Raw genomic sequence first — 23813 nt, forward strand, 5'->3', positions numbered from 1 at the left:
AACTGTTCAAGCAATTCAAACTCTTTAACCGTCATGGCAGACATATGTAAAGTCTTACTACTTAAGGCATCTGCAACAACATTAGCTTTACCCGGATGATAATTCAAACCAAAATCATAATCTTTCAACAATTCGAGCCACCTTCGCTGTCTCATATTCAATTCTTTCTGATCAAACAAATACTTCAAGCTCTTGTGATCACTAAACACCTCGAATCTCGAACCATACAAGTAATGTCTCCAAATCTTAAGCACAAATACAACTGCGGCTAATTCAAGATCATGAGTAGGATAATCCCGTTCATGAATTCTCAACTGTCTTAATACATAAGCAACCACTTTACCATCTTGCATAAGTACACCGCCTAAGCCCAACTTGGACGCATCACAATACACCACAAAAGGTTCATCAGGTTTCGGCAAAATTAAAATCGGAGCCGTCGTCAAACGCTTCTTCAATTCATTAAAACTATCCTCACAATGAACATCCCACACAAAGGTTTTACCTTTACATGTCAACTGCGTTAACGGAAGTGCTAACTTAGAAAATTCTTCTATAAATCTTCGGTAGTAACCTGCCAAACCCAAAAAGCTTCCAATCTTTGTAACTGACTTAGGAGTCTCCCATTGTGATACTGCTTCAACTTTAGACGGATCGACTGCAATACCACTACCAGAAATAACATGGCCAAGAAAGCTTACTTCCTTCAACCAAAATTCACACTTAGACAATTTAACATACAACTTCTTCTCTTTCAGCACTTGCAAGACAATCTTCAAATGCTCAGCGTGTTCTTCTTCTGTCTTAGAGTAAATCAAAATATCATCGATGAACACAACCACGAAGCGATACAAAAATGCATGAAAAATGCGATTCATGTACTCCACACGCCAGGCGCATTACTAACACCAAAAGGCATCACCTTATATTCATAATGTCCATATCGCGTCCTAAAAGCCGTCTTCTGCATATCTTCAGGAAAACTTCGGGAAATCCTCACACAATTTGCAACTTATCACTCACTGCTTGATTCTCAATAGATAGTGACGCCATCAACGGAAACATCCAAAATTCCATCACGTGCTAACTGCTTCAGCTGCTTAGTAGACAAAACTCTGCTCCACTTTCTTCTTTGGCAGAAGAGAAATACACCGACTTACTAAAACAATTAATGTGAACATGGTTGTACTCCAACCAGTTCTTACTAAGGGTTAAACAACAAACAACAAACAGGACAACTCAATGACGATATCTCAATCGTCAACGACACTACTCGACTCATCTATTTGGCCGGATGGACCACCTGCTCTGATACCAATTGTAACACCCCGTTTTCCCCAACTTGAAAATTTCATTTAAAATCAGAGTATTTAAATCATAAACGGAAAGTCACATACTTCTTGAGAATCATAAAATAGATAATAATAATTATCCTTCAAGTTCAACATCATAAAATCTGAAACTACGCAGCGGAAAATAGTTCAACATAATAGAAATCTTGGCACACAGGCCTTATTGGAAATTCTCATAAATTAGTTCATAAAAGAAACACGTAAGGAATAGAAGTAAAAGCAAGCCCCCATCCCGTTACGTATCAGAGCACCTAGACACCAACTGAGAGTCCACTCATGAACGCCTCTAATCTTTATTACCTGCACATTACCCACGGTCGAGGCAACATATACGCAGAAGGGGTGAGATTTCATAATCAATACATTAAGCATATAATCCAATAAAATGCATTTAACAACTTAAACATTAATAACATATCAACAATTAACAATTAACATATTTTTCATTACATAACAAATACAATCATCAAATACCATTACTAATTTTCATCACAAATCATAATCAACTTAACACTCAACTTGACGACACAACTCATCCTTGACCATGCAACTCTATCAACTCAACAACAACCTAACAACACGACTCATCTTTGACCATGCAACTCTATCAACTCGACAACAACTCGACAACTTAAACATCATGAACTTCTTGATATGCAAATGCATGTGGTACCAATCAGCAACAAAATGAGCATAATAGGCTCTTCAACGTGTGAGCACAAAGGCTGCCGGGCCTAAAGCCCCCAACTTTAATGAGCACAAAGGCTGTCGGGCCTAAAGCCCCCAACTTTAATGAGCACAAAGGCTGCCGGGCCTAAAGCCCCCAACTTTAATGAGCACAAAGGCTGCCGGGCCTAAAGCCCCCAACTTTAATGAGTATGCAATGAACTCAACTTCCAACAACTTAGACAACGACGTGTACAACTCATACGACTCATAATCATGGACGACTTCTTAAATTCCAACAACATAGACCGACTCATGCAACCTCAAGACACTAACAGTCGACAACAGAAAACAGCAGCAACATACAACAATTAACAACGCTTGAATGTGTTAACATTCACATAAAGAATTAATTACATCAATATAAATATCATAAAAAATCATTATAGCATTCATGCAGCAACACTTCTAGTTTCTGTCACCATAACAGACTTCTGGAGCTTATGAAAGCATCCTAAACAGCTCTCTAACTTACTTCTAAGGTCATCTCAAGACTACACGTGCGAAAGGATCGCATCGGGACAATTTTGGGCAACTAACAGCCTAACTCGCAGTGGCGAGTAACTTCACTCGCAATGGCGAGCAAAGTGTGCATTCTGGGTTCCTACGTATTTACTCGCAGTGGCGAGTTATTCTGCTCGCAGTTGCGAGCTCACAGGTCACTCGCAGTTGCGAGTTGCATTGCTCGCAGTTGCGAGTTCTGGGTTCTAGCTCGCAGTTGCGAGTGTTCTTGCTCGCAGGTGCGAGCGATGAATGTCAGTACGGCCAGAAACCTAAAAATTCCAACTTTTCACTTAATCTCCTAATTCTAACCTCAATTCAACATCTAATTATCATCTTATGGTATATCTGAGTTCTGTACACTAATTTAGCATCAATCTAACATCTGTTCATGGTTCAATCATCAAAATTGTTCTTAAACCTAATTCTCAATTCTCACCAAAACTTAACCTGATCATGCTAAATTCATCCTATAGAATCATACTCTTAATAATATTGAAAATTAGTCTCACCCTTACCTCGATTGAAGCTTTCACAAAACATAACAAACTCAATAGCAGCCACAAATCCAAGCATTTAACTGGTTCACCTCTTCTTTTGCCGACGTATTAAACGAAAACCATAACAGCCGAAATAAATAGGTGGTTGTATCCCTTGGTTGATCGGTTTCCTTAGAACTAAAGGAAAATAGAGCCGACTTAATTTGTAACAGATGTGAAGCTATGTGAAGGTTATATGTACAAAGCTAGTGTGCGGCATGTTCCCCAATGTACTCATGATCAATGGATCCACGTATAAGTTTATGGAATGATGGATTTTGATAATAATAGTGATGTAAGGTGAATCATCAGAGTGAAAAACCATGAGGCTGCCGCAATACATATACAAGGGTTTTTGATTCTTATGTTACATGACTAGCATATGTATCTATATACCTAATACTAGCGGCAAGGTAGTTTAAGCTCTCCTTAACTCCCGTGTTCCTCATCAATCTATTTTATTAATATATATAATATAAAATAATAATATATATTACATTATATATATTATAATAAACCACATAATATACTACTAAAATGCAATAAATCATTTAAATATTAAATATTAAAAAGTAGGCGTTACAGCACCAAATTTGATCTTGTTGGAATTCTATCTTGAAGAAGACACCAAGCAAAAATAGAAACCTTAGAAGGGACCTGGTTAAGCCAAACATTAGTAATAGTAGCACTAGTCACTGATTCAGCAGCTGAAGTGAGAAACCTATATGTCCCTCGAACCGAATAACCGTGGATAGCGTTCTTCAGGGGGATGCAATCGTCAGTTATGTGTCCGTGACACTTATGGAATCGACAATATTTTGTTTTGTCGACCCCCTTCCTCTCCTGCGAAGGAGCCTTTGGTGGCTTGACGCCAGCTTCCGTTAGATCGGCTATCGCGATCTCGGCAAGGATTTTTTCCCTGGACATGACCAAGGGTGTGTACTCGATGAAACAACCGCTAGGGGCTTTGCCTTCACGAGCTATTTTGCCTTTCCTCTTTTTCTCATGGAAGGGCTTTTTGGAGGATTCAGGGCAGGATCCTACTTCCTGGATTTGTTGAGGCTGTCCGCATACAGCTCCTCTTCGTATCTGATGTAGATTTTTGCGATCGCTAGGAACTCGTTGAGAGTCCTTGGTCGATCTAGACGGACAGCCTTCTTGACGTTTGTGCCTTCATGCAGACCTTTGGCAATGAGGTACCACTTCATTGTCTCGTCGGCACCTCTTACCTGCACAGCTTCCTTGTTGAACCTTTCGATGTAGTCTTGAGGAGGTTCGCTTTTTCCTTGGACGATGGCTTCAAGGGATGCCACCATTTTTGGTTGCGTCCTTGAAGCGGTGAAGTGGGTCGTGAACTCGTCACAGAGGTCCCTCCATGAGTTGATGGCATTTCTCCGTAAGTTCTTGAACCAGGTTACGGCTCCTCGTCGTAAGGTAGTGACGAAGAGCTTACATTTCACGGTGCCTTGTACCGATCGATTAGTGAGAACTACCTCGATGTTCTCGATGTGCTCGTCTGGATCTGTTGTTCTGTTGTACGTGTAACAGCCCAGGTGGGCCCCTCGCAAGGCACTGCACCCCCCCTGCACTGCACTGTTACTCACAAGCTTAATCACTAGCCCCCTCACCATACTAGTGTTTTTGCCTCCCGTGGGAATCGAACCTAGTACCAGTCTTAATTATTTAACTATTTTTATGAGTTTTAGGATATATTATGCGATTTATGAGATTTATGTGATTCATACGATTTTTATGTGATTTAAGTGGTTTATATGATGTGTGTGAATTATATGATTTATTAAAGATGTTATGACTTATTTTATTATTTAATAAAATAAGATTTGAAAATAAAATAAATATTAAGCCGAAGGGTTATTTGGTGAATATTAGAAAGATTGGTGGTAGGAAGAAGAAATAAGTATTAATAAAAGGACCACAAAGGTAGCAATTATATTATGATATTTTCTTAGGGGAAGTATATTATTATATATGTATTTATGATATTAAAAAGGATTGGTGACGAGGATAAGCTTTAGGATATATATATGGCTACTTCCAGAAACCTAATTAGCTAAACCACTAGTATATAAGCAGCCGAATGCAACCTAAAAAAAACAGAGAGCATTGTGAGATGAAAGAAAAACGGCGGAGCTATTTGGTGCTACGTGAAAACCAAGAGTGAATGGGGTCGATTTGCAGCAACCACTTTTGTTCATAATATTTATTTTATTGATTTGCGAAGTGCGGGATAGCCAATCAACGAAGGCTGAACATGTAGTCAATAAGTTGCCGAAATAAATTTGCTGCCATGAAGTCCTCTTTGTTATTTTATATTCTGCGAGATCTCCAATCCAGGTAAGGGTGAGACTAACTTTCAATATTATTAAGGGTATGATTCTGAAAAATGATTTTAGCATGATTAGGTTGAGGTTTTGTAAGATTATGAGAATTAGGGTTTGAGTGAGAATTGATGATTAGGTGATGAAAAACCGTTGAATAGGTATGAACATATGGGTAGTGAAGGGTTTGTGTTTATTTTCCTTGTTTTCAGTTAATTCATGTTCTTTTCGGTTGATATACATGTGATTTGTATTTTTGATTTATGTGCTTAGACCAATCTGTAAAAATAAGAAGAGTTTGTGATTTTGATTCGCACACTGATGTATATTATCACTATAAACTTTTAATTATAATACCCGTGAAGAATATAGGACTATGGAAAGTGTTATTTTATCATATATGTGATATGTATAATAAGAGTTAGATGCTCCCTGCTTATAATATTTTAGGTTGGTTTTAATTCCATTCTTGAATTTGGATCTAGACTATTCCATTCAGTTTTTTTTTATATATTTAGTTTATGATACATATGGGACCTGTTACGTAATTTTTATCAAATGCACTGTTTACGTGAATAGCATTGGGAATACATATAAACTTTTAATTATAATACCCGTGAAGAATATAGGACTATGGAAAGTGTTATTTTATCATATATGTGATATGTATAATAAGAGTTAGATGCTCCCTGCTTATAATATTTTAGGTTGGTTTTAATTCCATTCTTGAATTTGGATCTAGACTATTCCATTCAGTTTTTTTTTATATATTTAGTTTATGATACATATGGGACCTGTTACGTAATTTTTATCAAATGCACTGTTTGCGTGAATAGCATTGGGAATACATATATTTGGTTAAGCTGATATGAATTTGAAGTTTCCTATATATTTTGGATTTGGCTCAATTAAAAATTGATCATGTCATGAAGTTAAATAGTACTACTACTAAGTTACGATGCATGAGTTTAGGTGGACGGTACATATAATGCCATGTACTCACATATAGAAAATTGAATGTCTTATGCCTAGCGGGAATTGAATTCTAAGAATTAATAGTAGTTACAGGGAGATAGAATTGAGGGAACTTAAGTAGAAGAAAAAATATGGTCTTTGCAGTTGTTCCTGGATCGAAATAATATATATCCTAATTTTTAAAGTGGTTTAATAGGTACTGTCGAGGTAAAGCAAAATTTATATATTTATTCTAGAGATGCAATAGTGAAATTCAGTGATCAACCAGTGTGTCTTTGGAACATTTGAAATGAATCAATCATTTAAAATTATGAATTATTTGATGATGTATAATTGAACTGCTATTTAATTATGTGTATTTGATAATGATGCTATTTAAAATGTGTTATATAGTGAAGTGCTATTTGGAAGATGTGTGATTTAAATATGTGTTATTTATGATGCTTATGTTGATGCGATGTTTAAGATGTTGATGTTTATCGTTTGATGCTGTTGACCATTAATGTCATAAAGTTGTAAGTGTCGGTCTAAGTTGTGAAGTCGTAAGAAGTTGTTCAAATTATTGGAATCATATAAGTTGTTTAAGAAGTTCAAGATGTCTAAGTTGTAGGAGTTGAGTCCATTGCATACTCATTAAAGTTGGGGGCTTTAGGCCCGGCAGCCTTGTGCTCATTAAAGTTGGGGGCTTTAGGCCCGGCAGCCTTGTGCTCATTAAAGTTGGGGGCTTTAGGCCCGGCAGCCTTGGTGCTCAAACTACGTTGGGGGCTTTAAGCCCGGCAGCTTTATGCTCACATGTTGAAGAGCCTAATTACGCTCATTTATGTTGTTGAATGGTACCACATGCATTTGCATATCAAGAAGTTTCACGATGGTTTAAGTTGTTAAGTTGCTAAGAGTTGCATTGTCAAGTTGAGTCGTGTTGTCGAGTCAAGTGTTAAGTTGAACATGATGTTTGATGATGGTATTTGATTATGAAATGATAATATGCTAAGTGATGAATGTTTGATATGTTAATAATGATTTATGTTTCTAAATGCATTTTAATGAATTATATGCTTAAGTTATTGACTGTGAAATCTCACCCCTTCTGCTTGAAAATGTTGCCCTTCGTATGGGTAACTTGCAGGTAATAAAGACTAGAAGTGTTCGTGAGGGGACTCCTCACTTGTGTCTAGGTGCTCTGATACGTAACGGGATGGGCTTGCTTTCATATCTATTCCTTACGTGTCTTTTATGAACTTTTTATGAATAAGTATTGAACCAAATTATGAGATTTTCTGATAAGGCCTGCGTGCCAAGAGTTTATTCATGTTGAACTATTTCCGCTGCGTATTTTCAGACTTTTATGATGTTGAACCTGGAAGGATATTTATTAATATCTATTATAAGAATTTTCAAGTAGCATGTGACATTCCGTTTAAGATTCAAATACTCTGATTTAATATGAAATTTTTATGTTGGGAAAACGGGGTGTTACAATTGGTATCAGAGCAGGTCGGTCCACCCGGCCAAGTAGTGAGTCGAGTTGTGTCGTTTTACAGTTTTGTGTTGTATTTAAGTTGTGCTTATTGTTGATTGTTATGTAGAGAACCAATACCTGGTATGAACTGGTTGGAGTACATCCATGTTTGTATTAATTGTTTTAGTATCGATGTACTTTTCTTCCGCCGAAGAAGAAAGTGGAGCAAGGTTTTTGTCTACTAAGCAGCTGAAGCAGTTAGAACGAGATGGAATTTTGATGTTTTCGTTGATGGCGTCACTGTCTATTGAGAATCAAACAGTGAGTGATAAGTTGCAAATTGTGTGAGGATTTCCTGAAGTTTTCCTGAAGAGAATTGTTGTTTGATCTTACCGGCACATCAGGAAGTGTCTGCCGCCGAAGAGAGAAGTTGAATTTTCCATTGACCTTGTTCCGGGAACGAAGCATGTGTCTATGACACCTTACCGTATGTCGGCCTCTAAGTTAGCTGAGTTGAAGAAACAGTTGGAGGAATTGCTGGATAAGAAGTTTATAAGACTGAGTGTTTCACCTTGGGGAGCGCCAGTCTTGCTAGTAAAGAAGAAAGATGGAAGTATGAGGTTGTGCATCGATTATCAACAGTTGAATAAAGTGACTATAAAGAATAGGTATCCACTTCCAAGAATTGATGACTTGATGGATAAGTTAGTGGGTGCACGTGTGTTCAGCAAGATTGAATTGAGGCCGGGTTATCACCAGATTAAAGTAAAAGATGAAGATGGTGACATTAAGGTCGATGACCAAGGTGTGTTGAGATTTCGAGGGAGGATTTGTATTCCAGATAATGATGAGATAAAGAAGATGATTCTTGAAGAGAGTCATAGGAGTAGCTTGAGTATTCATCTGGGAGCTACAAAGATGTATCATGACTTAAAGAAGTTGTTTTGGTGGTCTGGATTGAAACGTGATGTAGCACAATTCGTGTACTCTTGTTTGATTTGTCAGAAGTCGAAGGTAGAACATCAGAAACCTGCTGGGTTGATGACACCGTTAGATGTACCAGAATGGAAATGGGATGGTATATCCATGGATTTTGTGATGAGTTTTCCGAATACTTCTAAAAGGAATGACGCTATTTGGGTGGTTGTTGATAGATTGACGAAGTCGGCACACTTCATTCTGATTAATATTAGTTTTCTTGTAGCTCAGTTGGCGGAAATTTATATTCGAGACATTGTGAAGCTGCATGGTGTTCCTTCAAGCATTGTGTCACATAGAGATCCAAGATTTACTTCTAGATTTTGGAAGAGTTTGCAAGAGGCTTTAGGCTCTAAGTTGAGATTGAGCGGCTTATCATCCTCAAACAGATGGTCAGTCGGAAAGAACGATTCAGTCCCTCGAAGACTTGTTGAGAGTTTGCGAACTTGAGCAAGGTGGAACTTGGGATAGTCATCTCCCGTTGGTAAAGTTCACATATAATAACAGTTATCATTCAAGTATTGGAATGGCACCTTTCGAGGCTTTGTATGGTCGGAGGTGCAGGACTTCGTTGTGTTGGTTTGAAACAGGTGAAAGTGTGGTTTTAGGACCTGAAATTGTTCAACAGACTACTGAGAACGTAAAGATGATTCAAGAAAAGATGAAAGCGTCGCAGAGTCGACAAAAGAGTTATCATGATAAGCGTAGGAAAGACCTTGAGTTTCAAGAAGGAGATCACGTGTTCTTGAGAGTTACTCCGGTGACCGGTGTTGGTCGTGCATTGGAGTCAAAGAAGTTGACTCCGAAGTTTATTGGTTCGTATCAGATATCGGAAAGAGTTGGGACGACGGCTTATCGAGTGGGTTTACCACCGCATCTATCGAATTTACTTGATGTGTTTCATGTGTCGCAACTTAGGAAGTATGTTCCAGATCCATCTCATGTGATCCAAAGAGATGATGTGCAAGTTAGGGATAACCTTACGGTTGAGACCTTACCAGTGAGAATCGAAGGTCGTCAAGTGAAGAAGTTGAGAGGCAAAGAGATACCCCTTGTGAAAGTCGTTTGGGACGGGGCGACTGGCGAAAGCTTGACGCGGGAGCTAGAGAGTAAGATGCTGGAGTCTTATCCTGAGTTGTTTTGCTTGAGGTATATTTTCGAGGACGAAAATTCTTAAAGTTGGGGAGAGTTGTAACGCCCGTCTTAATTATTTAACTATTTTTATGAGTTTTAGGATATATTATGCGATTTATTAGATTTACGTGATTCATACGATTTTTATGTGATTTAAGTGGTTTATATGATGTGTGTGAATTATATGATTTATTAAAGATGTTATGACTTATTTTATTATTTAATAAAATAAGATTTGAAAATAAAATAAATATTAAGCCGAAGGGTTATTTGGTGAATATTAGAAAGATTGGTGGTAGGAAGAAGAAATAAGTATTAATAAAAGGACCACAAAGGTAGCAATTATATTATGATATTTTCTTAGGGGAAGTATATTATTATATATGTATTTATGATATTAAAAAGGATTGGTGACGAGGATAAGCTTTAGGATATATATATGGCTACTTCCAGAAACCTAATTAGCTAAACCACTAGTATATAAGCAGCCGAATGCAACCTAAAAAAAACAGAGAGCATTGTGAGATGAAAGAAAAACGGCGGAGCTATTTGGTGCTACGTGAAAACCAAGAGTGAATGGGGTCGATTTGCAGCAACCACTTTTGTTCATAATATTTATTTTATTGATTTGCGAAGTGCGGGTTAGCCAATCAACGAAGGCTGAACATGTAGTCAATAAGTTGCCGAAATAAATTTGCTGCCATGAAGTCCTCTTTGTTATTTTATATTCTGCGAGATCTCCAATCCAGGTAAGGGTGAGACTAACTTTCAATATTATTAAGGGTATGATTCTGAAAAATGATTTTAGCATGATTAGGTTGAGGTTTTGTAAGATTATGAGAATTAGGGTTTGAGTGAGAATTGATGATTAGGTGATGAAAAACCGTTGAATAGGTATGAACATATGGGTAGTGAAGGGTTTGTGTTTATTTTCCTTGTTTTCAGTTAATTCATGTTCTTTTCGGTTGATATACATGTGATTTTTATTTTTGATTTATGTGCTTAGACCAATTTGTAAAAATATGAAGAGTTTGTGATTTTGATTCGCACACTGATGTATATTATCACTATAAACTTTTAATTATAATACCCGTGAAGAATATAGGACTATGGAAAGTGTTATTTTATCATATATGTGATATGTATAATAAGAGTTAGATGCTCCCTGCTTATAATATTTTAGGTTGGTTTTAATTCCATTCTTGAATTTGGATCTAGACTATTCCATTCAGTTTTTTTTTATATATTTAGTTTATGATACATATGGGACCTGTTACGTAATTTTTATCAAATGCACTGTTTGCGTGAATAGCATTGGGAATACATATATTTGGTTAAGCTGATATGAATTTGAAGTTTCCTATATATTTTGGATTTGGCTCAATTAAAAATTGATCATGTCATGAAGTTAAATAGTACTACTACTAAGTTACGATGCATGGGTTTAGGTGGACGGTACATATAATGCCATGTACTCACATATAGAAAATTGAATGTCTTATGCCTAGCAGGAATTGAATTCTAAGAATTAATAGTAGTTACAGGGAGATAGAATTGAGGGAACTTAAGTAGAAGAAAAAATATGGTCTTTGCAGTTGTTCCTGGATCGAAATAATATATATCCTAATTTTTAAAGTGGTTTAATAGGTACTGTCGAGGTAAAGCAAAATTTATATATTTATTCTAGAGATGCAATAGTGAAATTCAGTGATCAACCAGTGTGTCTTTGGAACATTTGAAATGAATCAATCATTTAAAATTATGAATTATTTGATGATGTATAATTGAACTGCTATTTAATTATGTGTATTTGATAATGATGCTATTTAAAATGTGTTATATAGTGAAGTGCTATTTGGAAGATGTGTGATTTAAATATGTGTTATTTATGATGTTTATGTTGATGCGATGTTTAAGATGTTGATGTTTATCGTTTGATGCTGTTGACCATTAATGTCATAAAGTTGTAAGTGTCGGTCTAAGTTGTGAAGTCGTAAGAAGTTGTTCAAATTATTGGAATCATATAAGTTGTTTAAGAAGTTCAAGATGTCTAAGTTGTAGGAGTTGAGTCCATTGCATACTCATTAAAGTTGGGGGCTTTAGGCCCGGCAGCCTTGTGCTCATTAAAGTTGGGGGCTTTAGGCCCGGCAGCCTTGGTGCTCAAACTACGTTGGGGGCTTTAAGCCCGGCAGCTTTATGCTCACATGTTGAAGAGCCTAATTACGCTCATTTATGTTGTTGAATGGTACCACATGCATTTGCATATCAAGAAGTTTCACGATGGTTTAAGTTGTTAAGTTGCTAAGAGTTGCATTGTCAAGTTGAGTCGTGTTGTCGAGTCAAGTGTTAAGTTGAACATGATGTTTAATGATGGTATTTGATTATGAAATGATAATATGCTAAGTGATGAATGTTTGATATGTTAATAATGATTTATGTTGCTAAATGCATTTTAATGAATTATATGCTTAAGTTATTGACTGTGAAATCTCACCCCTTCTGCTTGAAAATGTTGCCCTTCGTATGAGTAACTTCCAGGTAATAAAGACTAGAAGTGTTCGTGAGGGGACTCCTCACTTGTGTCTAGGTGCTCTGATACGTAACGGGATGGGCTTGCTTTCATATCTATTCCTTACGTGTCTTTTATGAACTTTTTATGAATAAGTATTGAACCAAATTATGAGATTTTCTGATAAGGCCTGCGTGCCAAGAGTTTATTCATGTTGAACTATTTCCGCTGCGTATTTTCAGACTTTTATGATGTTGAACCTGGAAGGATATTTATTAATATCTATTATAAGAAATTTCAAGTAGCATGTGACATTCCGTTTAAGATTCAAATACTCTGATTTAATATGAAATTTTTATGTTGGGAAAACGGGGTGTTACAGTACGAGTCCATATGAGGAGGCTTATCCATCTGCGAGGGATAAGAGCTTCCCGGATGCGCCGTGTGAACGGACCATAAGCGTTACGGTCGTTTCGAGGATCACGGCTATCCTTGGAGCTGGAAGGGGACCAAGAACATCTGTTGCTTCTTGGCGGGGATCTCCTTGGAGGGGATCGCCTTGGAGGGGATCGTCTGGGTGATCTCCTTCTGGGGGACCTCCTGGTGTAACTAGGAGATCTGATGCTTACTGAACGCCGAGGGGATCTGGAACGTGAATGGCGAGGGCTCCTTCCTCTTCTGTTATGCATTGGGGAAGGAGTCCGTCTAGGTTGGACCGGGGGCGCACTTGTTCCAAGTCCATCAAACGTCGGTTCTGCTCCTCGATTAGAGACGTCTGCCGCTGAACCGTGCGGAGCAGGTTGTTGACAAGGGCACTAGTTGGTGTGGCATTTTCTAGTGTCTCTGTAGGTCGTGGAGGACCCTGCAGAGGTCTTTCTTGGAAAGGAACTATTTGTATGGGTTCCTCTCTGGGTGTACCCGCAGGAGAAGGTGAATACGTCATACCGTCACGTTGAGGTATATGGACATCTCTTCGTAGCTGTGAGTTAACACCATTGGCAACCATGGTAATTTTTTTGGTAAGCTTTGGTTTTTAGCAAGGGTGAAAACGGGGAGAGCTTGTATTTCCCACAGACGGTGCCATTGATCGTACCTGATTAGAAGGTGACTGCCGGAGCTTTAAATGCAGTGGTTTGACAGGTGGTGGAATGTGTTAAGAATACTCTTGGAACGACCGGGGGGGGGGGGGGTGTACCTGCAGACACTCCGACGCTCAAGTCAGTAGAGATCAGAGAGTGAGAGTTAATAGGAGAAGAAGATTCTACCTTGGGGACTGCTATGAGTCCCCTATATATAAAGGTGGAGGGCTGCAGAGCCGTTGTAATGGCACACCAGGCTCTGGCGGTTACGAAATCGTGGGAAGTGTAACCGCCAAAGAGATTATTGCGGGAACGTGCAAAGAGATGTTGGGGGTTCGCTTGAACCGGTCTCGCTTGCTCCGTGCACCCCCTTCGTGGGGAAGAGGTGTGTCGCAAGTAATGTTGCCAAATGTGGTATTTGGGCTTTGGATTGTATTGAGCCTAAGTAGATGGGCCGAAACTCCTTTTGGCCGGTCCAGAACAGTAGGCATTTGTACTTTGCCGTTTTATGCTATTAACATGGATGATATGAGCCTGTTCACATATTCATCCTTTTTGTTTTTAGTGAATTTGCATTATATCGATGTACTCTATCAAGGAAATGTGAAATGGAACAAACTAGCTGAAGTAAGATTTAAGTGCAATATTGATGCTTCTTTCTCCCAACTTTCTAATAGAGTGGAAATAGGAGTTTATATAAGGGATGATACAGACACTTTTGTTTTGACAAAAACTGAATGGTTTACTCCAGTCTGTGAGGTACATGTTGGCGAAGCTCTTGGATTGTTATCAGCTTTGGAATGTGTTCATTAATTACACTTGAGACCTATCGATTTTGATCTTGATGCCAAAAAAGTGGTGGATAGTTTTTCATCTACACATCAAGATGTTACAAAATTCGGGATGATTATCCATAGTTGTAAAACTATCTTTGAACAATATTATGTCAACTCTAGTGTTGAGTTTATGTGGAGACAAACAAATGGGGCAGCCCATAGATTAGTTAAGGCGGCCACATCTTCAGCTAATTTCTAGATTTTGGTAGAATTAACAGATTGTATTGAACACATTTTAAGTAATGAAATGATATAAGCTCATTTCTTTAAAAAAAAAGAAGTAAATCATTCATTAAAAAATCTAAAAAAAAACTCAGAAAAAAGAGGAGGAAAAAAGTATTCCAAAATCATCGTCTTCATATTTTTGTAATGTTGGTAAAAAGAATCTTAGTCTCCCAAAAGCTTCTATTAATCACAAAATCAGATATGAAGAAGAGGAATAGGAAGAAGATCAACATAGGTAAAAAAAACTTAGGTGTTGGTCGTGCACTATTAGATCTAATATTCGACAAAAAGAACAAACAAATTTTTTTTTTTTAAGGAAAAAAGAACAAACAGTTAAAATTATACAAAATTAATTAATTAATAAGGTCATTGATGAAACACCTATATTATTAGTCCACCTAAGACTGAGATAAAAGTTAACGAAAAAAGATTAATTTGAATACAAAAACGACGTTAAGCCATTGTATTGTGTACATCGTTATTTTAACACCCTAGGGTTGTCTTATTCTTAGTGATTATTTCACTTCTTTAGAGTATCTCTAATAGAAGTATCATAAAAGATTTTATCCCCAACTCCATGTTTCTAAGTAAATAACCATGTTTCTAAGTAAAAAGCACGTCCTTAGTAAAAATAATTTCTAATTTTGATTTCAGTGGCTAATAATAATTATACGAGTGTTATTTTCAATTTAAATAGAAGATTGATCTTTTAAGAAAATTGTGCATTTTTTTTATTAAGAACCTATTTTTACTATGAAAGCCGAGTCTCCAATTTCATAGGAACGGCCTCCTGCTGAGTTTCATATAATTTTGTGAGGGACCGTATTAAGCTACTAACATTTATTGGGGCAGTTGTCTTGTTATTTTATTTCTCTAGACAACCACACCTAACTTGATTGAAAAATGTTAAACTATTTAATTTTAAAGGATTCATGCAGATATGATTAGATATGTTTATTCATGTGAATCATGCATTGATTATTTTTCTATTATCACTTATACTTTATCCCATTCTTAAATGAATATTCTTCTTCTTTTTCTTTTCAGACACGTTCTATTTTCACAATCCATATGCTAATTAACCAAAAGCTGAAAAAGGACCTAGTTGCATGATTGTGTGCACTAAATTGGTTCAATTGGTAAAAAATTTGGACCCCTGATTCTTGTGTATGTATAAAATTCGGTTGAGATGGAAGAATCCTTGAGTGTTCAACAAGTTACTCGGCGAAAATTAAACACAGTTAAATGGCTGCAGAAACTTCGTACTTATAAGTCATAACATTGTAAAAAAAAAATAAAAAAAATTCACATTGCATCTTTGTCAAGCAATCATTCACATTGACCTTAAGCTTTCACGTGAAACTATCTTTGATTAATTTTCTACTTTGTTTCATTTGAGAATTCAATTATATTAAGGGCCCTCTTGTTTCCTTCTGTTTCATATTCCAACTCTCATTTTTCATCTCTTTCTAAATTTTAGTATCTGAACAAACATTGTTACATGCACTGAAAGATATGTCAATAGTTTCTTTAGAGAAAGTACATTGCTTTTTTTCTTCTTAAAATTAAACTAGTCCACTGAAATTGACTCAGAGAGATTCGACTCTGAGACTTTGAGAGGAACACACTCTAAAATCCCAAGTCAATACCATCAGACCAACCCAAGTGAGTTAGAAGTACATTGTTTTTGAAACACTTGTTAGTTGTTTCCATTTGGTGTTTGCAGAAGTAATCCACTTCTTGTAGTGATACATAGAGTAAACTGATCACATTCCAATAAGGTACAAGTCTTATTCCTTTTTCTTTAACGGTGTTTGCTATACTGTTACAGCCTTGATATAAACAACTTATTGGCAGCTTTTAATACAAACGGTCATCATGATAAACACTTCAAAAGATAAAATAAAGTTAAATTGTTCTCGTATAAGTTGTATTTCATTATCTGAAAACATCGTATGATCATGTCATAAGCTGTTTTCACGAGTTCTTTCAAACAGTCTCACTAAACATATGTCGGTAGATAAGCTAAAATATGCCGATCGAAACAAGCACTAGATACTATATGATAATTGATTAACAATAGTTGGTTGTTAGAGGCCAATGAACCTTTGTTGCTTGTCGAAAAATTTTTCTCATTATTTTGTTCCCCTACTTGTTACAGAATTTGAACAACAGAGAGAAGCAAAAAAAAAAAATAAAAAAAAAAAATTATGGATGATATTTGGAGCATGATATGTGGGGACTGTGATTTTTCTCAGACCGGAGGAAAGCCGGTATGTGATGATTTAAAACTTCTGAAAGATCCTTCCTCATGTATTAACCATTTGTTGGTAATTTTATTTGATGTGTTCTTGCTGATCATGTTGTCATTCATCGTGATCATGAAGTCTTCCTCGAGACCTTTTCGAAGTCTAGAACGATATTCAAACTTGCAGTTAGTTTCTGCCATAACCAATGGCTTTCTAGGGTTGTTGCATTCATCCTTAGGAATTTGGATTTTAGAGGAGAAGTTGAGGAAAAACCATGACGTTTTTTCTCTTAATGGGTGGTTGCTAGAACTCTTTCATGGGTTAACGTGGTTGTCGGTAAGTTTATCTGTCAGCCTTCAGATAAAACAACTCACAAGAGCATGGTTGTGGATGTTTTCTGCTCTCATGCTCTTTGTTTCTGTTATATTATGTGTTTTATCCATGTCTTATGCGATTGGGAGCAGCAGACTGTCCCTCGAGGCAGCTTTAGATGTTCTATCTTTTCTAGGAGCAACTTTGATGTTGTTATGCACATACAAAGCATGTACATGTGAAGTCGATCCTATAAATGGTGAAAACCTTTATGCTCCTTTAAATGGTCAGTTCAATGAAGTTGATCCTCCTAGCAATGCAACCCCTTTTTCCAAAGCTGGATTCCTTAGTAAGATCTCGTTTTGGTGGTTGAATCCATTAATGAAAACGGGTCAAGAGAAAACACTTCTAGATGACGATATCCCAAAGTTAAGAGTGTTTGACCAAGCAGAAAGTTGTTATTCGTCATTTGTAGAACAGCTAAACAAACAAAAACAACATGAACCATCATCACATTCGTCGGTTTTATGGACAATAATTTTTTCCCACAAGAGAGAGATTTTGATAACAGGATTCTTTGCTTTTCTCAAGGTACTCACACTATCTTCTGGTCCCCTGATTCTGAATGAATTTATATTGGTCGCTGAAGGTAATGAAAGTTTCAAATATGAAGGTTATTTATTAGCCATATCAATCTTCCTTATAAAGATCATAGAATCTATATCTCAAAGACAATGGTATTTCCGCAGTAGACTTGTTGGAGTGAAAATTCGATCTCTACTTACTGCAGCCACTTATAAAAAAATGTTAAGTCTATCAAATTCGGCTAGATTGAATCACTCTGGTGGTGAGATAATGAATTATGTTATCGTGGATGCTTATAGAATTGGAGAATTTCCATATTGGTTTCACCAGACTTGGACAACAAGCCTCCAATTGTGTATTGCATTGATAATTCTTTTCCGCACAATTGGACTAGCAACACTCGCATCATTGGTGGTGATAGTTCTCACTGTGCTTTGCAACGCTCCACTAGCAAACTTACAACACAAGTTTCAAACCCAACTTATGGTGGCGCAGGATGAGAGATTAAAGGCGAGTTCTGAGGCTCTTGTGAATATGAAAGTGTTGAAGCTATATGCATGGGAAACACATTTTAAAAATGTTGTAGATAACTTAAGAAATGTCGAACTCAAATTTTTATCTCCGGTGCAATTAAGAAGAACATACCATATATTTTTCTTTTCAACGTCACTGATGTTGGCGTCAGCGGCATCTTTTTTAGCATGTTACTTATCAAATATTCCTCTGAATGCAAGCAATGTTTTCACATTGGTGGCAACTTTGCGCCTTGTTCAAGATCCAATTGCAAACCTCCCAGAAGTTATTGCAGCGATCATTCAGGCAAAAGTTGCATTTGCTCGGATTGTTAATTTCCTCGAGGCACAAGAACTGCAGAGTGAAAATTTTAGGAAAAGGAGCTTTAAAGATGACCTCAAAGACTCAATTTCAATAAAATGTGCCGACTTTTCTTGGGAAGGTAACACATCAAATCCAACACTGAGGAACATAAATTTAGATGTTAGACGTGGGCAAAAGGTGGCCATTTGTGGAGAAGTTGGCTCAGGAAAATCAACGCTATTAGCAACGATTCTTGGAGAAGTTTCTAAAACAAAAGGAACTGTAAGTTTCTAATGTCCTATCATATAATTCAACTTAATGTAATAATCTTTTCTGTCTTTAATATTAGTTGAACTATAAATCAGTTTCTTATTACCTATTTTGAATTATAGATTGATGTTCATGGGAAGTTCGGATATGTTTCTCAAACAGCATGGATACAAACAGGCACGATACGTGAAAATATTTTGTTTGGATCCGAATTGGATGATCAAAGATATCAAGAAACACTTCAGAGGTCTTCACTGGCAAAGGACCTCGAGTTGTTTCCCTATGGAGACCTCACGGAAATAGGCGAGAGAGGAGTTAATTTAAGCGGAGGTCAAAAGCAACGAATTCAACTTGCTCGTGCTCTTTATAAGAATGCTGATATATATCTTTTGGATGATCCATTTAGTGCCGTTGATGCACATACTGCAAAAAATTTGTTTAATGTAATGACATCTTTTCTTCACATGCTACTTGTACATGTCTATTGTCGTTATTTTACTAAATATGGCTTTGAAACTTAACAGGAATACATCATGGAAGGACTGAAAGGGAAAACTGTCTTACTCGTGACTCATCAAGTCGATTTCCTTCCCACATTTGATTATATTTTGGTGATGACTGATTTCATTTTCTTAATTAAAATTTACTGTATTTGACTTTATCGTATAACTTCACATATGGTCTATCAATAATTTTATTTTCTTTACAGTTCATGTCTAATGGGGTAATACTACAAGCTGGTTCATATCAACAGCTATTGAGCTCAAGCCAAGAATTCCATAACCTTGTCAATGCACACAAGGAGACTGCTGGTTCTAACCAACTTGTGAGTGTTACTTCTTCCGAGAGACATTCAACTTCTAGAAATAGTACGCTGGATCGCATGCCTAAAGAGTTTATAGCCCCAAGTGGAAATCAATTAATTCAGGAAGAAGAAAGAGAAATAGGAGATACAGGATTGAAGCCTTACTTACAATATCTGAATCGGACGAAAGGATATATATTATTCTCTATGGCTTCCCTTTGTTTCCTTTTTTCTGTGGTTTGTCAGATATTGCAAAACTCATGGATGGCTGCTAATGTTGACAATCCCCACATCAGCACATTGAAATTGATTTTAGTTTATTTCATTATTGGTGTGTTTTCAACAATTTTCTTGTTCATCAGATGTCTACTTGTAGTTACTTTAGGTCTTCAATCGTCAAAAGATTTATTTTCACAGTTGATGAACTCCCTCTTCCGTGCACCAATGTCATTTTATGACTCTACACCATTAGGAAGGGTCCTTAGTAGGGTAAGCTTAATAAACAATTATTTTGCGTGCTTTGTCTAACATGCACAAGTAAATTACTGTTGCATCATGCATAAGTATATTTTCTATCATTAGATCGATAAATCACATCATATCTCATTTTATTTAATGATGAAACTTACTGATCCAATGGTGAAAACGACTTTGTGCATACTTGGCGTATTTTGTTTCCAATGGGAAGAAATAATAATATTCTAACTGATTTTTCCTTGTTTAGGTCTCATCTGATCTTAGTATTATGGATCTTGACATTCCATTCAGCCTCATTTTTGCTGTGGGGGGCGCTATAATGCTTTATTCTAATCTTATAGTTTTGGCTGTTGTCACATGGAAAGTCTTGATTGTGGCTATACCAATGGTTTATGTTGCAATTCACTTGCAGGTAATAAACAGATCCATCTTGAAATTATACTGCAATGGTGAAATATTATTAAGAAAGCCATCAAACTTAAGTAAATAATGGCCATTCTTCTGTAAGTTCATGCACATATTTTAAAAGAGCATTGCTATATCTCGCGAATTGATTTGTGATGAAATTTCAAGAAGCTTACGTGTTGGACTTACAAGACACGTGAAAGTAATTATAAGTTCATGCACATATCGTAAAAGAGCTTTGCCATATCTCGCAAATTGATTTGTAGTGAAATTACAAGAAGCTTTGGTGGAAAACACTTTGGCAAGAGTTCATAAATAGCCAATCAGCGTATTTCATGATCTATTTGCGATATCCAACATTTTCAATTTTAAAATTAAACCTTGAACAATTCTATATCTTTGTTGGATAACATAAATAAATTTACTATATCATTAAACCATTCTCAATTGGATTGCAAAGAAAGTAATGGAAGGTTTTTTTTTTTTTTTTTTTTTTTGTGTGGGTTAAGCAGAGGTACTACTTTGCCTCAGCAAAAGAGCTAATGCGGTTGAATGGCACAACAAAATCCTCTTTAGCGAATCATGTAGCCGAAACTGTTGCTGGAGCTTTAACAATAAGGGCTTTTGAGGGGGAAGATCGTTCTTTTGAGAAGAATCTTTATCTAATTGATAATAATGCAAGGGCTTTTTTTCATAGTTTTGCCTCAAATGAATGGTTGATCCAACGATTAGAAACAATCAGCGCAGTTGTTCTCGCCGCTGCAACACTTTGCATGGTTATGCTCCCCTCCGGAACATTCCCCTCAGGTGAGAATTGGTCTTTATCATCTCTAAAATGTCAATTTTTTTTTTTTAATATTGTAATTATCCTATAACGTATTTGATTTTCTCAATGAAAGTACCTTATATATCTTAATACAAGTTTCTAAATGTTACCATCCTTCATTCCAGGAATTATTGGCATGGCTCTAACTTATGGCCTATCACTAAACAGTGCCTTAATATATGCAATTCAGAATCAATGCACTCTTGCTAATCACATAATATCAGTAGAGAGGCTAAATCAATATATGCATATACAAAGTGAGGCCGAAGTAATTGTAGAAGGAAATCATCCTCCTTTGAATTGGCCAGATGCCGGAAAAGTAGAAATAAATGACTTGAAGGTAAATGGTACTTATTTTATTTTTTTGAGCAAAATGGTAATTATTTTAAAAATGGAGTGAACAGTCATTTTGGATCATCGAATGTGTTTTTCGTTAGTTAGCTTGGTACTTAATATGTGCCTTCTATTAGTCATTAGGGCTCTTGAAATTACTAACAGAAGATGCACTCGATGATGTTTTCGTAATTTCAATACACTCGGACAACTGTGACATCGCCTCACATTTAGGGACCAAAATGAATGTTTACTCTCTAAAAAGTGAAGCATATTGTTCGGGAAAAATGGACCTGATATGAATTACACAATTTATTTGTTCATACCTTACCAGATACGATATAGACATGGCGGACCACTTGTACTTCATGGCATCACATGCACATTTAAAGCAGGTCACAAGATTGGTATTGTTGGCAGAACAGGCAGTGGGAAGTCCACTCTTATCGGTGCTTTATTCCGCCTTGTGGAACCAGCGGGAGGAAAAGTTGTAGTTGATGGCATAGACATCGCATCTATTGGCCTTCATGATTTGAGGTCACGTTTTGGTATTATACCTCAGGATCCGACCCTTTTTAATGGGACAGTAAGATTTAACTTGGACCCTTTATCTCAACACACAGATCAAGAGATATGGGAGGTAAAATAAGCTTAATTTTGTTTCCTTTTGCTTTGCAAAAAAAATGCGGACTAATTCTTGATTAATATGAAGGTTCTTGTGAAGTGTCAATTGCGAGAAGTTGTCCAAGAGAAAGAAGAGGGTTTAGATTCCTCAGGTACATTTTCAAGTTTCATTGTCATAGCTATGTTAGAAGTTCATTGTGTTTCCAAGTTAGTATTAACTAGTGAAAATTGTTACGCAGTTGTTGAGGATGGATCAAACTGGAGCATGGGACAACGGCAGTTATTCTGTTTGGGACGCGCTCTTTTGAGAAGAAGTAGGATATTGGTATTGGACGAAGCAACTGCATCAATTGATAATTCTACTGATCTGATTGTGCAAAAAATCATTAGGGCTGAGTTCGCAGATTCTACAGTAATCACAGTAGCACACAGAATACCAACTGTGATGGATTGCAATATGGTTCTTGCTATAAGTGATGGTAAGTTTATTTTCGAGTTTTACTATCCCTCTATCTCATGTAACAAAAACTTACAAACTAATCAATAGCTTTATAGCCATTTTCGTTAAGGATAAATAATCCATTGCTAATACATGGACAATGTATAAGACTACCAACAATAGAGTTTATCAGACAAACACTTGAGAAAAGGACATGGTTGCATTCACCTACTTAGAGGTTTTTTATTTAAGATTTTGACCTTGTATAGCACATAAGCGATAACACGTAAATATGGAGCACTTAATGTGATAAAGAATATGTTTGATCATTTACTTGTTTTCTTCAAAGAAAATGAAACCTTTGACTTTGTTTTCAGGAAAACTGGCGGAGTATGACGAGCCATTGAGCTTGATGAAGAGAGAAGACTCGATGTTCAGGCAGCTTGTCAAAGAATACTGGTCTCATTTTAAGTCTGCAGAATCGCATTGATGCTACCAATATCATTGGCATGGTTATATTCCTATAGTTTTTCAGTTGAATATTGTAATAAGGTCAGTTCATCAGATTTAGATCAGGTTTTGGTATCAATTTATTTCAGTTTACCATTCAGACACTGTCATATTAATGACCAACATAACAATGAAAGACAATATCATAGTCTTTTTGACACTTTTTATATAGAATTAGAAACCAAAGTCATGCAACATTTCACATAAGTTATAACCCTATAGAAACCAAATACACCAACAAATTAAATTAAATTAAATGTGAAACTCAATCACTAGAACAATTTGGGTGCAACAACTGGTGCAACTTGCTAAAAATGAACACTAATTTATAGTACATTAGATATCTGATATGTTCTTTATTTATTTCAAGCCTTATTACTTACCATGAGTCATAATGATGGATTTAACTTAGTTTTACCACAATTATATTTAAAACTCTCAAATATTAACATCTACACTTATAGGCTATAGTTGTTGATGGGAAGATATACTAAGTTCATGAGTTTAGTC

The 23813-nt window shown here is 36.4% G+C and overlaps 1 protein-coding gene and 2 long non-coding RNA genes across 4 annotated transcripts; all 3 read left to right on the forward strand.

Annotated features, from left to right (window-relative positions):
* Window positions 1-5169: 5169 nt before the first annotated feature.
* On the forward strand, window positions 5170-7841 carry LOC146914188 (uncharacterized). The gene is made up of 2 exons (XR_015014025.1): window positions 5170-5473; window positions 7559-7841. It is a non-coding gene; the product is annotated as an uncharacterized LOC146914188 (long non-coding RNA).
* A 2671-nt stretch (window positions 7842-10512) lies between these two features.
* On the forward strand, window positions 10513-12807 carry LOC146914189 (uncharacterized). Its single transcript, XR_015014026.1, has 2 exons — window positions 10513-10752; window positions 12542-12807. It is a non-coding gene; the product is annotated as an uncharacterized LOC146914189 (long non-coding RNA).
* A 2890-nt stretch (window positions 12808-15697) lies between these two features.
* On the forward strand, window positions 15698-23471 carry LOC146914190 (ABC transporter C family member 10-like). 2 transcript variants are annotated; one of them, XM_085717091.1, is made up of 12 exons: window positions 15698-16433; window positions 16814-18896; window positions 19007-19327; window positions 19409-19495; window positions 19594-20178; window positions 20414-20578; window positions 21084-21378; window positions 21523-21737; window positions 22065-22370; window positions 22443-22506; window positions 22594-22833; window positions 23171-23471. In XM_085717091.1, exons 2-12 carry the CDS (start codon window positions 16863-16865, stop codon window positions 23281-23283), a joined length of 4425 nt encoding a protein of 1474 aa, XP_085573217.1. In that variant the 5' UTR covers window positions 15698-16433; window positions 16814-16862; the 3' UTR covers window positions 23284-23471. The 2 variants fall into 2 exon arrangements, with proteins under 2 accessions (XP_085573217.1, XP_085573216.1); XM_085717090.1 differs by having other exon boundaries at window positions 22443-22833.
* The last annotated feature ends 342 nt before the right edge of the window (window positions 23472-23813 follow it).

This window comes from Medicago sativa, chromosome 6, assembly GCF_051527215.1.
Source record: "Medicago sativa cultivar Bolivia chromosome 6, Bolivia_mono, whole genome shotgun sequence".
Lineage (NCBI taxonomy): Eukaryota > Viridiplantae > Streptophyta > Magnoliopsida > Fabales > Fabaceae > Medicago > Medicago sativa.